The following is a 15,482-nucleotide window of genomic DNA, read 5'->3' as shown; positions in this document are numbered from 1 at the left end:
AAATTTTGGTTTCTATTCCTTTGGTTCCCTTTAAATTTGGAGGAGAATTGTGGAAATAAGTCAAAACATGAAAACTGCAAGAGAGGTAAAATGGCCTCGATAATTCACAAAATGGCTAATTAAATTATGATTAATCAACAATTAATATTAGATATGATATTCCCCTATCAACTTTCAAAGAAGCATCTAAAGTAAGCTTACAATAGTAATATGCTTATTAAATACCTAGATATAGTAAGTTACTGCAATTGAAAATTAGAGTTTTCTGAAAATTCAAATTTGACTTATGAAAAGAAGCTTTTTTTGTAATTTTTCTAAATATCATAATTTTCTAAGGAATAAGTTATTATTCCCTACAAACAAATTATGTGCCTTTAGATATAAACAAATCTTTCAGGACAGCAAGGGATCATTTAGAAAGTCTTCAATGTATTACTTTCCACTTTATTACCACTATTACTTAATAGCGTACTCATTACCAATAATTCATTTACTCACAATCGTCTGAAAAAGTAGTTCTTCAAAGAAGTGGTTTTCTAGAAGTTGCTAATAAAATCGATAGAAATCTCATGAATTTTAAAGTACTTAAAACCAAAAGAAAAATGTTAAATGTGAAAGCTGTAACACAATTTCTCTGAATTTTTCCCAAAGAAATAGCCCTCTTATCAGTCTTTAGAATATAAAGATGCTAAGATGTTAACAAAATGTATAAATAGAATCTCACTAATAACTATTTGTAAAAGTTCAGCTATTTAAACTTAAAATTAAAGTTTATTTGAATAGGATTTATTCATAACATCACAAAAGGTCAAAGTGCAATTTCAAATGTTCAATTTCTTACTTAAAACAAGTTTTAATTTTAAACTCCTAAGTTTATATGCATTAAGCTTTAACTAGAACAATGCTTTGAATGTATTCATAATTTTTTAAACTTTTTAGTATTTTTCAAATAAGAACTATACTTATCTTTTGACATCTGTGCAAATTTAAATCATTAAAATAAGTGAAACAAAAATGTTTTTAAGTTATAAGTCATTAGGAAACCATACAAAATTTTAAATGAACTATTTTAACTTAACAGAAAATTACTTGATTCACCTCTGTTCTAAATTAATATAAATCTTATATTGCAGTTATGTGCAGAAAATTAAAGGGCCTCTCTCAGTATTATGATACATGAAAAATCTGGATTCACCAAAAGACAAACTAGAATATGATCAGATTCCTCAAAAGGATTTTAAAACAAATTCCCTCCTATACTTCTAGTTCCCTTTTAAAAACTTTATGTGAATACTAACTTTTAAAAACTAAACATCCATCAAATTATCTTTGGAACAATCCTTTTTGTACTGTTTGTTAAAAGTACTATTTTTAGATGAAGATAAGCTAAACAACCGCAGACATTTTGTGTATCAAAAATGTCCTTTTAACTTAGTACTGAGCAGTGACTTACAGGTACTAATCTTAAATAAGGAATGCTTACATGCAATTTAATCAAGAGTTTATGACCTAGGCTAATGGTTCTTAACTTTTTAAGGTTCCTCACACTACTGTGTGAATGGTAAAAAAGGCATTTATGCACAATATATGAAATGCTGTGAACAATTTGAAACGGGTTTTCCACGAACCTCTGATAACATTTCAGAAAATATTGATAACATATCAAAAAAAACTAACATTGAGTTCCAACTGACAGCAGATATTAGAAAAACTATTCATAAGACAAATGAATTTCCCTAAGTGAATATAGTCAAACATATTACTATCAGGGATTTTTTAAAATTATATAAATACACAAGGAAGAATCATTGGCTAGGACCAACAGGTAGGCAGTAAAAAAAAAAAATCACCTGCTCATTGATTATAATGGACAATGGAGAAACAAAAGGAATAGTATCCTCATTTTGGATCTGACCCCATGCTATGTGTCTTCTCTTTGTTACCTTGTTTAATCTTCCCAATAAACCTAGGAGACCTTGTATAACTTCTATTTTACATATGAAAACTACCTCTTAGAGGGGTTAAGAAACTTAAAGCTACACTAGGAAATGGTGGAGCTGGGATTTGAAACCAGGATTGTACGGTCTTCAACATGATGCCTCTCTCCATGAATTTACAGAGGTATGAATTAGCAAAGAATCTAACTTGTGAAATAACACGTCTATGTAACATGTATCTAAGCTACTAACTAGGCTGTAGGCCTTGAACAGTCAACTTAATCTAAAACTAAATTTTCTCCAGCTCTAATATTCTTCAGTTCTAAGATCTAGGAAATACTCACTCTACTCTTAAGTCTCAATGAGACTTCTCCAAAATGTATTTTGTTGTTGTTTATACCTTACTTTGTGCAATAAAACATGAACTGAAGTATATTTCTATTTTACAGATTAAGTACGCAAGCTTACAGAAGTTAACTTGTTTGCCTAAGGTCACACAACCAGTAAGGGTAATGATAGGATTCAAACTCAGATCTCCAAACTTTAAACACAATGCTCATTCCACTTGGGATCAGCAAACGCAACTATTTCTACTTGTCTCTAAGTGACATCAATTTACAAATCCTTACATTCAAGGCACAAACATAAAGTGAATACGTCCTTAAAAAAGGTACTGACAATATGATTTCAATTTCAAATATGAAGAAATTTCAAACAAAAATATAAAAAAACAAGATAGTAACAATCACACCATGCAAAGAACAGCATAATTCTTTATGTAAAAGTATTTGGAGACTTATATTTCTGGGTAGAATGCCAACACTCAAGCCTACACTCCCACCACAAATATACATGGATGTAACTGAAGAAGGAAAAAAAACCCACATTGTTTTTAAAACATCAGAAAATTCTGGAAACAATAAGATTAGATGAAATAAAATTCAGAGAAGGAAAGAACCCTTCCTAAATCATTTGATGATTATGTACTGGCCATTTTCTTTCTTTGCTGATTTGAGGGGTTGGCTGAGGATCAGGCTTGGCACAACCAGTGGGGCTCTACTGAGGAAAAGGGAAATTAAGGGAGTTTTTGCAGGTTGTACAGGCTGGTCCAATGGACTGGAAATTACACATGCTCTAAAATGCAAAGCCAGTTTTCCCTAGAGACACTACTGAATTCTGGGGCAGCATGGAAAGGGTAGGGACCAAGATAAAAAGGCAGAGAAAAATTACTCACAGTCTCCCAGTACTCAGGGGACAAGATTCTGCTCAATCTCTGATTAGATCAAAATGATAATTCCCCTTCTCATATCTGTCTAACAGAGGGAAGAAGGGACCCCTGTTTGTGGAGGATTTCTTCTGGAGCTTCTACTTTATTTTGTTTATAACCTCTAGCATAAAGTAAAACAGTTTAAGAGCCAGGGAAATATGACCAATAATCAAAAGAAAAAACCCCACAGAAACAGGTCCAGAGATAATCAAGTATTGGTGTGAGGTGACAGGAATTTAAATTAATTATGATTAGTATGTTCAATATAATACAGGGAAAAGATGGACAAAATGGGTAAAAAGATGAAAAATTTCAAAAAAGAACTAGACTGTCTTTGATAAAAACAGCAAATGGACATTCTAGAACTGAAAAATACAACATCTAAAATTAAGAAGTCATTGAATGGGGTAACAGCAGACTGGATACTGAAGAAGATGGGTAAATCTTTCTACAACAATTCTATGTTCTAAATATTTAGAGAGAACTAAATGTCCATCAGACCTCGGCAAAACATATTTTAAAGGGCTCTAACACATCTTGAAGTCCCAGTGCCATCTTCGCACATTTAAGACTCAAAGTTTACATTTTTTTTTGCATATCCTCTTTTAAAATGAGAATTTAGTAACATGTTTTTACTCCAATTAAAAACAAATCATCAGTCCCATTCACACTAATGGTAGTAATTCATTTAGTTTATGTAAGAATCAGTTTTCTAAGTTTCAGCCTAAATATTCTTTTAAAATTAAATAGCACTAAATTAAATATATTTTTCTGGTTATGAGAAACCTTCTACATAAGACCCCTTTCCCACAGCAATTAAAGTAAGATTTTAAAAAGGTTAAGCCTATTGATTTATCCTGCATTCTATAATATGAGAAATACTGAAGAAGGGGCAAGAAACCACAAACTGAACGCCTAGGGTTAGATATAGAAAACCCGGTTCCACCTTCAGTGAGAGTCCCTGTCCCTCCTACACGGTCATTACGCAACATTTTCAACGTAAGAGTAAGTACACAAGTTTCAAGGAAGAGTAAAGTATTAGGAAAAAAACTTTATCAGAAATAGTGTGCAATTGTTTATTAGAGAATGAGAACTTGGTAATTTTCAAAGACAGGGATGTTGATTTTTGTTTTTACAAAAGTAAAACCGAAGCAAAAGCAATTTATCAACTCTTAGTTGTCCAACTGGAACTTTGTATAAAATCTTATCAAAATATACTGTTTTCCTGCAGTTACCTGCTTTATGGCCTCCTTTCTTTACCATGAGTTTGTATCTTCAAGAAGTACAAATTTGTTTAAATATTAGGAAAATATTATGGAAAGATAAATGTGCTAAAAAACTAAAGTATTCCAAAAACCAATATAAAATGCTTGGATATTGTTACCATTTATAAATCTACTGGATCAACTTAGATAAACTGAAATATTCAAGGGATCTGAACTTCCTAACTTGTGAAATAATCATCTTTTAAGTTCCTTCCAAACCTCTAAAATCCCCTGCTTACATGGAATAAAATCGAATTAGATAAGTTAAAAAACAAAAAACAAAAAACACCTTGATTTCTGTATCCTCATCAAAGAGAAAAAAAAAAACCCTATGAGATTTCGAATTTAAGCCTGGAGTTCTAATTATGGCCTAATTTTGTAGACTGTGAGATCTCAAATAGATTACTTAACTTCTGAGCCTCAGTCTTCTCATCCTTAAAGTAGGAATAATATGAATGTCTACTCTTGGATTTGGGGAAGATTAAATGAAATAGTATAAGTAAATTGGTTAATACGATCTGTGGCATACAGTGAGCACTCAATAATTATTACATGTGATCATGATGTTTACCACACAGAATTGCTGTAAAGATTAAGAGAATGTATGGGTTTCACAATATATATGTATTAGATCATGCTGTACACCTTAAACTTATACAATGTTATATATCAATTACATCTCAATAAAGCTGGGGGAAAATGCATGGGGTAGAACTTATGTTAAATGTTCTTATCACACACACACACACACACACACACAGAGGAAGGAAAGGAGTGAATTATTAGAGGTGATGTTATGTTTACGGTATTGTCTATAATGATGGTTTCACAGGTATATACTTATCTTGACAATATGAAAGCCCTTATAAATATATTATATTTATAGAAATAAAGCAATTGTGTAGCATTCTTTAAAAAAAAAGTTAGCACTGATTTTCCTACATTTTCAACCAATAATAATGACTGTCATAAGAATATCACCCCTTGTTCACCATAAACTTTTCAAGATCCCCTGTTTGCTAAAGTTTCATTAATATGCTTTTAAGTTTATTTTACTTTAATTATCTGCACTATGTTAGAAGCATTCTTCTGTATCTAATTCTTCATCCAAATGTTCACTGCCTTTGCCATCTTATGATTCAGAGGTACTGGCTACAAATGCTCAAATCCCAAACATGGAGTAAATCAGAGTTCTGAAAGTTCAGGGTAACTTCTAATACTGTCACAGTATAACTGAGTAAGTATATTTCAAATTCCTCCCATATACAAATATTTGTAGCTCTCTGGTTGATTCTCCCAGGTTCACTTTCCCTTGAATTTCTGTAAGACTTACAAGGCTGTCTTACTTCTGATCTGTCCCATTTGGATTCTCCACCCCTACTGCACTCCAACCAAAGTAACTCACAATTATTAGGTAACTAAACTTGAGGCTGACAGGAAAAGAAAAAAAAAAAATCCAGAAGTAAATCTACATACTTAGCCAGACTACAACTTAAAGTAAAAGAAGTAGATTAGATACAAGCTCTTTCAATCAAAGTTTCAAAACTAACAGCAATTATCTACTAAAACTCAGCAAAGCCAAAAAAAAAAAGGAAAAAAACTTAAAAGAAAATGTTAATTCTTTAGATGTGAAATAAAAATCAATATGGAGAACTTTTTTTACTTAGAACTTAGAAATAGTGATGTTTTGTAGACCTACACAGTTCAGTTTTCAAAGGATTATAGATTTTCAGAGCTAGAGAATACCTGGAGAGATTAGTCAGCCTCTCCTTTCCTGAGATTAAAAGAAAAAGAAGGAGGGGTGGCAGTGGTGAAACTCTAGGCTCAACAAGGTTTTAAGTGACTCAGTTAAAGTCACTCAGCTTCAAACAGTGATTTGCTGTCTTTTAGACTTTATCATATTGCCCCTGTAGAAAAAGTCTGTCATTTACTCTAAAAGACAAGATGCTTTTATTTACTTGGGAATCTAGTTTTGAATGGTGAAGACCATATCTTCTGAAATGTTATAATCTTACTACTCTAGAGTTTCAGAAGTCAAAGGTGCATTCATTCAGCAAATATAAAGGTACATTCATTCAGCAAATATATATTGAAAATGAAGTAGATGAGAGGCACTGTGAGAGGCACTGGGGATTTAGCAGTTAGCAAGACAGAGACTGGGAAGAATAATAATAAAATGGTATTAATAGCAACTGCCATTAAGCATATACTATAGGCAAAATCCTACATGAAGTACTCTATATGCACTTGCTCTAATTTTAAAAACAATGCTGCAAGGAAGAGATTAACTTCATTTTAGAGAGCTTAAAAACTGAGGTCTAGAGAGAGTGAACTGATCAGTCATTGAGTACTACTTTCCAAGCCAGCTCTTTCTAGCACCAAAGCGCAAGTCTTAGCTACCACATGTTGCAATCTACTTCCCTATTCCTAAGGGAATGATTCCTTGATACAGGACTGACTATAAATAAGAGTATAAAGGGAATCCACATATACACTATTTACAACAAATCATATAGAGAGCACTCTAGAAAGCCACACAATTCTGGTCATCATATGTAAGAGAGATTAAAGCACTAAAAAAAGAGGTTAAGACAACTCACAAGATTAAGAAGTTGGTATAAACACTCTAAAACTTAGTATTCTTTAGTCAGAAAGGATAATGGCTGAGAGCATATATGAACAAAGTCTATAAAATCACTAAAGTTGGGATATGATATATATGTGCAAAGTCTCAGAAGACTAAAGCTAATAGTTACTTTAGTATAAAAAATAAACCAAAAGAAATAAACAGAAAATACTGTAACACAACATACAGTAAAATTATGAATCTTGTTTCCTCAATAAATGAGCCAGGCTGAAAGCAATTGCAAGTCATAGAGAGTTCACTTACTTAGACGTCAATTTTCTAAACTATAATACTACACTTAAGGCACAATCAAGAAGCAAAGTAAACAAAAGTACAAACGAAAATAAGCTTTTGCAAAGTAAATGTCGTAAAATCTATTTATTGAAGCTGAAGCATCTTATTTGCTTGTGAGCTCCTCAGGCTCTTACAAAGAACCTACTAAAAGGCTGAGGTTTCCTGTTTTATTGTCTTTCAAGCACTTACCACTATTCGTAATTACTTTACTGCTTTCTGTCTATCTTTTAAGTCCACAAGAGGAAACACATAACCTCTAAACAGTATCTAAATGGCATCTAAAACAGTACCAAGCCCACAGTGCAGCTTCAGAAACATTAACTGATTCAATGAATAAGTAACTTCCGGAGAATGGCACATTAGCAGCATAAAGAAATGGCAGCTAAAACCAGCAATTTCATAAGACAAATATGCTTATATTCCAAGAGTATCAACTTTATTCAATAAGTCATTTTAAACTTTTCTATTGAAACAAATGTACATTATGTAATAGAATGTAAAAGTCAAATGTGCGTCTGAGATATAATACAAGACTTCAAATATATTTTGTAATTTCAGGCGGTTGCTTCGTATTTCTAGACCCAAAGGACACATATTTATTGTTTTTTGTTATAAGAGATACTTCATGAAAGTTATGACAAGTACTTACGAACTCAAACTATCTCTGCATTCACCTACCCAATTCTCCAGATAGACTATATGTTCTTTGAGTATAGCATTAATATAAATCCTTCTATCACTGGCACAGTATTTATATGTCAAAAATGTTTCTATAAAAAGAGAACATTCAGACTTTCATTTTCAGCAAAGATGCAGCAACAGGCACCAGATTTACTCTCTGGCCTGAAACCACCAAAAAAAAACCCCACAAAAAACAAAAAACCCAAAACACATGAAACTGTTTTCAAGACAATGGACAACAGACAATAAAAGACCAGAATTTCTGAGAGACCAGAAACATATGAGAAAGGTCCTATGATTTCCCAAGATTATTGATAAAAGAGAGCTTCCAGGTCACAGTGAATGAATGGAAGGAGAGCCTAGACAAAGCCTGGGGACTCTGTGAGTAAGGACACAGAGCTCAGACTGAGGAAACTAGGGCAGCTAGAAGCACAGGACACAGTACCAGAGAGAAGATGCTGCAAAGAACTCCAAAGATCTTCAAATAGTCACTACTGAATACTGAGGTCAGTACTGAGAAGCACATGCAGGTTAGGAAACTACCAAGGGTGGAACAAAGAACTACTAGAAAGGATTAGCGGTAAGAGTGTCCAAAACTCACAAAGATCTAGCACAATGCCTCTTCCCATCAGCCAGACTAGTAAACATCAAAATTAACAGGCCACTGAGTAGAGTATCCAGGCAGGTCTTGCCTCACTAGTGGGAAATAGATAGCCCTAAACTAAACACTGCTCTAGTTCTTTAAGAAGTAGAAAATTACCTTATGACCCCACATTCCCAAGTATATACCCAAAAGAACTGAAAACAAGTATCAGACAATACATGTACACCCATGTTCATAGCAGCACTAGTCATCTTTTGGAGGGGAAGAGCCTAAACCTCCATCAACAGATAATGGATAAACAAATTCTGACACATGCACATAATGGAATTATTATTCAATCATAAAAAATAATGAAGTATTGATACATGTTACAACACGGAAGAACCTTGAAAACATGCTAAGTGAAAGGAGCCAGAAACAAAAGGTCCTGTATTGTATGATTTCATTCATATGAAATTACCAGAATAGATAAATCCCTAGAGAGAGAACACAGAGTAGTGGTAGCTGGAGGGAAAGGGTAATGGGGAGAAACTGCTTAATGGATAAGTTTTACTTTGGAGTGATGAAAATGTTTTGGACCTAGACAGAGGTAATAGTTGTACACACTGTGAATGTACTAAATGCCACTGAATTGTTCACTTAATAAAGGTTAATTTTTGTTACATAAATTTCACCTCAATAAATTATTACCTATCAAGGTCAATCCATGAAGTAGACAAAATCTGAAAGTTTATGCAGCTAATTACAATGTCAAAATATATGAAACAAAAACGGCAAGAGTAGACAAACCCACAATTACATAATTACAGTCAGAGATTTTAATATCCCTTTCTTGATAATTGATAGTACCAGACAGAAAACCAGTAAGAATATAGATGATTTGAACGTAGTTAACCAACTTGACCTAGTTGACATTAAAAACACCCACTCAAAAAGAGAAGAATACACATTCTTTACAAGTGCACAAGGATCACTTATCAAGACAGTTCATATTCTGGGTAATAAAATAGGTCTTAATAAATTTAAAATTCAAAACACACAAAGTTTTATCTAACCCAAATGAACTTAAATTAAAAATCAGTAACAGAAAGATCTCTACAAAATCCCCCAAATATTTGGAAGCTAAATAAAATATTTCCAAATAATGCACTAGTTGTAGAAAAAAAAAAGAGTGATATGAAAATAAAATGAATTGAATGAAAATTAAAACACAACATATCAAATTCAGGGCAATACAACTAAAGCAGTATTCAGGAAGGAAATTTACAACACTAAACCCCAGAAGAGAAGCCTCAAATCAATGACCTTTGCTTCCACTTTAAAAAACTAGAAAAAGAAGAACAAATTAAATCCAGAGTTAAGGAGAAGAAAGGAGAGAATAAAAGGCAGAGTGAAACCAATGAAATATAAAACGTTAAATTGATAAAAATAATGAAGCCAAAAGCTGATCTCTGAGAAGATTAATAAAACTGATAAACCTCTAGCCAGACTAGTTAAAAAAAGAGAGAGAGAGAAACAAGGGATAAATTAACAATTTTAGGAATGTGAGAGGTGGTATCACTAGAGATTTTACAAACAGTAAAAAAAAAAAATTAATGAATTTTATGAACTGTATGAAAATTCAACCACTTAGATAAAATGGACAAGTCCCTTGAAAAAACAGAAACAGAAGCTCAAACAAGATAAAATAGACAACCTGAAAAGTCCTGCATCCATTAAAGAAACTGAATTTATAGTTTAAAAAATTCTAACAAAGAAAACTCCAGGTCCAGATGACTTAACTGTTGAATTCTTCCAAAACATAAGAAAGAAATAATGCATATTCTGCACAAACTCCTCTAGAAAACTGAAGAAGCGAGAACACTTCTCAACTCATTTTGTGAGGCTATCACTACCCTGATGCCAAAATCAGACATTACAAGAAGACTTAATAAAAATATCCCTCATGAACACACATGTAAAACTTCTAAACAAACTTATTATCAAATCCAACACAAATATTAAAATAGACATGACATGATCAAGTAAGGTTCATTCCAGGAATGTAAGGTTGGTTTAGCATCCAAAAATTCAATCAATTCCATGTATTTCTAAACTAAAAACAAAAACAAAAACACATATAACTATCTCTAAAGAAGCAGAAAAGATATTTAACAAAATTCAACATCTATTCCTGATAAAACTCTCTACAAACCAGTAGAATAAAACTTCCTCAAGAATAAAGGGCATCTACAAAAACCCTACAGTTAATATATGGAATGATGAAAGTGTGAATGTGTTCTCTCTAATATCAGGAGTCCCTATTGGCCATTTGTATGTCTTCATTGGAGAATTGGTTGTTTAGGTCTTCTGCACATTTTTAGGTCAGGCTGTTTGGGTTTTTTTGTTATTAAGTTGTATGAGCTGTTCATATATTCTGGAAATAATATTTGCATCATCTGCAAATATTTTCTCCCATTCCATAGGTTGTTGTTTTGTTTTGCTTATGGTTTCCTTGCTGTGCAAAAGCTTATAAGTTTAATTAGGTACCATTTGTTTATTTTTGCTTTTATTTCTATTGCCTGGGTAGATTGCCCTAGGAGATCATTGCTAAGATTCATGTCAGAAAGTGTTTTGCCTATGTTTTCTTCTAGGAGGCTTATAGTGTCTTGTTTCATACTTAAGTTTTTAAGCCACTTTGAGTTTATTTTTGTGTTCTCACTACTTCTAATCAATGTTTCTCTGGAGATTCTAGTCAGTGTGGTAAGCCATGGGAAAGCAACAACAACAAAAAATCCAGATTAGAAAGAAGTAATACCATCCTCATTGCAGATGACACGACTGTCTATAAAAAATTTCAATATTCCACAAAAAAAGTTAACAGAAATAATAGATGAGTTTAGCAGAGCTATACCCTAGCATGGAAAAATAAATAATTGAAATTTTAAAAATATATACCATTTAAAATAGCATAAAAATACTTATGGATAAATCTAACAAAAGATATATAAGACACGTACACTAAAAACTACAAAACACTGCTCAGAAAAAAACTTTAAAGATATAAGTAAACAGAGAGATATCATTTCCTGGGTCAGAAGATTAAATATTTTTAAGATGCCAATTTCCCCAAACTGATCCATAGATTCAATGCAATCTAAACTAAAGTCTCAAAAGGATTTCTTTTGTAAAAAGTGACAACCTGATTCTAAAATTTATATGGAATACAAATGACCTAGAAAAGAAAACTACTTTGAAAAAAGAGTAAAAGGAGAACTAACACTACCCAATTATAAGACATATTATAAAACTTATTACTCAAGACAGTGTGGTACTGGTATCAAGACTGACAAAAAGATCAGCAGAAGAGAGCCAAGAAATAGGTGCATATACACACTGACAACTAATTTCCAATAAAGGTACAAAGGCAATTTAGTAAAGAATAATCTTTCTAACAAATATTATTGGAACACCTGAATAACTATATACAAAAAGAAAAAGAAAAAGAACTTCAATCCCTACACTGTACCATATAAAAAGCTTAAATCTAAATGAATCATAGACCTAACTGTATAAACCTATAAAACTGCTAGAAGAAACAAAGGAAGAAAAAAAAATCTTTGTATCCAGGCTTAGGAAACTAAGGTATAACACTAGGTGTAACACTAATAGCACAGTCTATAAAAGGACAAATGGATAAACTGGATTAATGAAAATTAAAAACATCTTCTCTTGAAAAGATGTTAGGGGATGAAAAGACAAACTATTGTTGGGAGAAATCTTTTCAAAGCATACACTTATTTCCAGAATATATAAAGAATTCTCAAAACTAAACTATAAGAAAACAACTCAGTTAAAAAACAGGCAAAAAGTTGAAACAGCCCACTTTATCAAAGAAAATATACGAATGGCAAATACACATGAGAAAATGCTCACATCATTAATTATTAGGGAAATGAAAAATAAAGCCATAATCATAACATTACATACACATTAGAATGACTAAAATTAAAAAGGCAAACCAGACTAAATGCTGAAAAGGATGCAGCAAAATAGACTATCACACACTGCTGGTGGGCATCTTGCAGTAAAATAATAGCACCACTTCAGCAGTATCTCAGTTTCTTAAAAAACTAAACATTTACATATCCAAATGATCACGCCACTCCGTTCTTGGGAATTTTTACTCAACAGAAAAGAAACTATATGTCTATCAAAAGACTTAAACAAGAATATTCACAGCAGCTTTATTTATATAGATTAAAACTGGAAACAATATAAAAGTCCATCAATAGGTGAATGGATAAACAAATGTGATATATCCATATGAGAACATTATACACATTAAAAGGAAATTAATTATTGATCACTACTGATACAATGACATGGATAAATCTCACAATAATTATGAGTAAAAGACAAAAACAAACAAAACTATATGGTTCCATTTATATAAGACTCTAAAAAATATAACCGAATCCATAGTGCCAAAATGCACATCAGCAATTGCCTGGAAGGGGTAGAAAGATTACAGAGACACAGGGAGTTTTGAGGGGTGATGAATGCATTCACTATCTTAATTTATACATGTCTATATGTGTTATGTGTAACAAAACTCATCAAGTGATTAACACTTTAAGTATGTGCAGTTTATTGCATGTCAGTTACATCTCAAACTGCTAAAACCTAAATAAAAATTTTAAAGAGACCACTAACAAGATATACTATATTCAAGGCCATAAAATAAAACAACACATTTTTCAAAAAAGAAATCACATGAAGTATGTTCTCTTAGACAACAGACTTAAACTAGAAATCAGTAACAGAAAGGTGTCTGGGAAATTCCCAAGTATTTAAACAACACATTTCTTTATAACACATAAGTCAAAGAGGAAGTCTCAAGGAAAATTAGAAAATATTTTGAACTGAATAAAAGTAAAACATAGCATATAAAAATATGTAGGATGCAGGCAAAGCAATGTTCTAGAGGGAAATGTTTAGCTTTATATACTTATATCAGAAAAAAAGAAAGCTCTCAAATCAATGACCTCTGCTTCTACCTTAAGAAACTAAAAAGAAAAAAAAAAGTAAATCAAATCCAAAGCAAGAAGAAATAATAAAAATAAGAGCAAAAACAAATGAAATCGAAAATAAAAAAACAGTAGACAAAACCAGGCCTAAAGGAGTCCACTCTCACTTCCACTCCACATTTTACTGGAAATCTTACCTAGTGAAAAAAAGAGAAAAAGAAACAAATGGTATGCAGATTAGAAACCAAGAAGAAGAAGAAAAAAAAAACAAACAGTAAGGTTATTTATGTAAAAAACCCCACAGAATCTATACAAACATTCCCGGAATACAACAACATCATAGAGCACAATTTCAGTATACAAAAAATAACTTATTTTTTATGTACTAGCAATGAACAATGGGAAATCAAAATTTTAAAAATACCATTAATAGTGCCAAACACACACACAAACACATATAAAGTTAAAAAAAATATGATCTATATGCTACACAAAAAATTATGAATTACTGGTGAAAAAGAAATCACAGAAGACCGAGATATGCCATATTCATTGTTTGGAAGACATTGTTAAGATGTCAGTTTTCCCCATATTGATCTATAATTCCAGTCCAATCAAAATCCAAGTTTTTTTTAAGATACTGACAAGCTCATTCTAAAATTTATACAGACAAATGAAAGAAGTTAGAACATCCAAAACAATCTTGAGAAAGAAGAACCAAATTTGGAAAACTCATCCTACCCGATTTCAAGACTTACTATAAAGTACTACTCTATACACACACACACTATATATCTATATATACACATATATAGATGTATATTATTTACAGTACTTTTTAATAGGTACTACATTGCTATAGTATGTACATATACTATAAAGCTATAAAGTACTTACTATAAAGCTATAAAGTATTATAAACAAGATGACGTGGTATTAAAACCAAAATGGACACACAGAAATCAATAGAACAGAGCGGAGTCCTGAAGTAGATCTACATAAATAGGCTTGATTGATTTTTTACAATGTACAATGGCAATTTAATGGAAAAGGATAGTCTTTTTATCAAATTGTGCTGGAAAACTTGGAGTTGTATGCAAAAAATGAACTTTGACCTATATCTCACACACTGAGTCACACACTGACTCAAAATGAGTCATAGATTTAAAAGTAAAATGCAGAAGAGATCATCTGGGTAAAATCTTGTGACTCTAATTTAGGCAAAGAATTCTTAGATATGACACCAAATGCACAATCAATTTTTTAAAAATTGATAAATTGAACTTAATCAAAATCAAACTTTTGCCCTGCCAAAGATACTAAGAGAATTAAAAGACAAACTATAGACTGGAAAAATATACTGGTAAGTTATATATCTGACAAGGGATTTATATTCAGAACATATAAAGAACTCTCAAAATTCGACAGTAAGAAACAACTATTTAAAAATGGGTAAAATATTTGAATAAACACTTAAACAAAGAACATGTATAAATGGCAAATAAACACATTAAAAGGTCCTCAATGCCATCAGTCACAAAGGCAATGGAAATTAAAACCACAATAAGATGCCATCATATCTATTAGAATGACTAAAATTTCTAAAACAAACAAATACCAAGTACCGGCAAGGACACTGAGCAACTATAATTTTTATAAATTGCTGGTAGGAATGCAAAATGATAGAACCATTTGGGAAAACCATTTGGAAGTCTCTCATAAAATTAAGCATACACTTACCACAGGACCCAGCAACCCCATTCATAAAGATAGAACTTATGTTTATACAAAAATAAACA

At 31.8% G+C, this 15,482-nt stretch overlaps 1 protein-coding gene across 2 annotated transcripts in view; it reads right to left on the bottom strand.

Moving 5' to 3' along the window:
• CHIC2 (cysteine rich hydrophobic domain 2) overlaps positions 1-15,482 on the bottom strand; it is a 47,530-nt gene that overhangs the window by 9,231 nt on the left and 22,817 nt on the right. Inside the window, exon 4 of one of the 2 annotated variants that reach the window (XM_072943790.1) lies at positions 12,876-13,880. The exons of the other annotated variant lie outside the window; for it this stretch is intronic. Within the exon in view, the coding sequence (XP_072799891.1) occupies positions 13,746-13,880 (135 nt within the window). The 3' untranslated portion in view covers positions 12,876-13,745. Of the gene's footprint in view, positions 1-12,875; positions 13,881-15,482 lie in introns of those variants that run through there. 2 annotated transcript variants of the gene reach the window in all.

This window comes from Vicugna pacos, chromosome 2 (genome assembly GCF_048564905.1).
Source record: "Vicugna pacos chromosome 2, VicPac4, whole genome shotgun sequence".
In the NCBI taxonomy this organism is placed as follows: domain Eukaryota; kingdom Metazoa; phylum Chordata; class Mammalia; order Artiodactyla; family Camelidae; genus Vicugna; species Vicugna pacos.
Note: the sequence above shows the minus strand (reverse complement) of the source record. Positions and strands in the feature narration are given on the sequence as shown.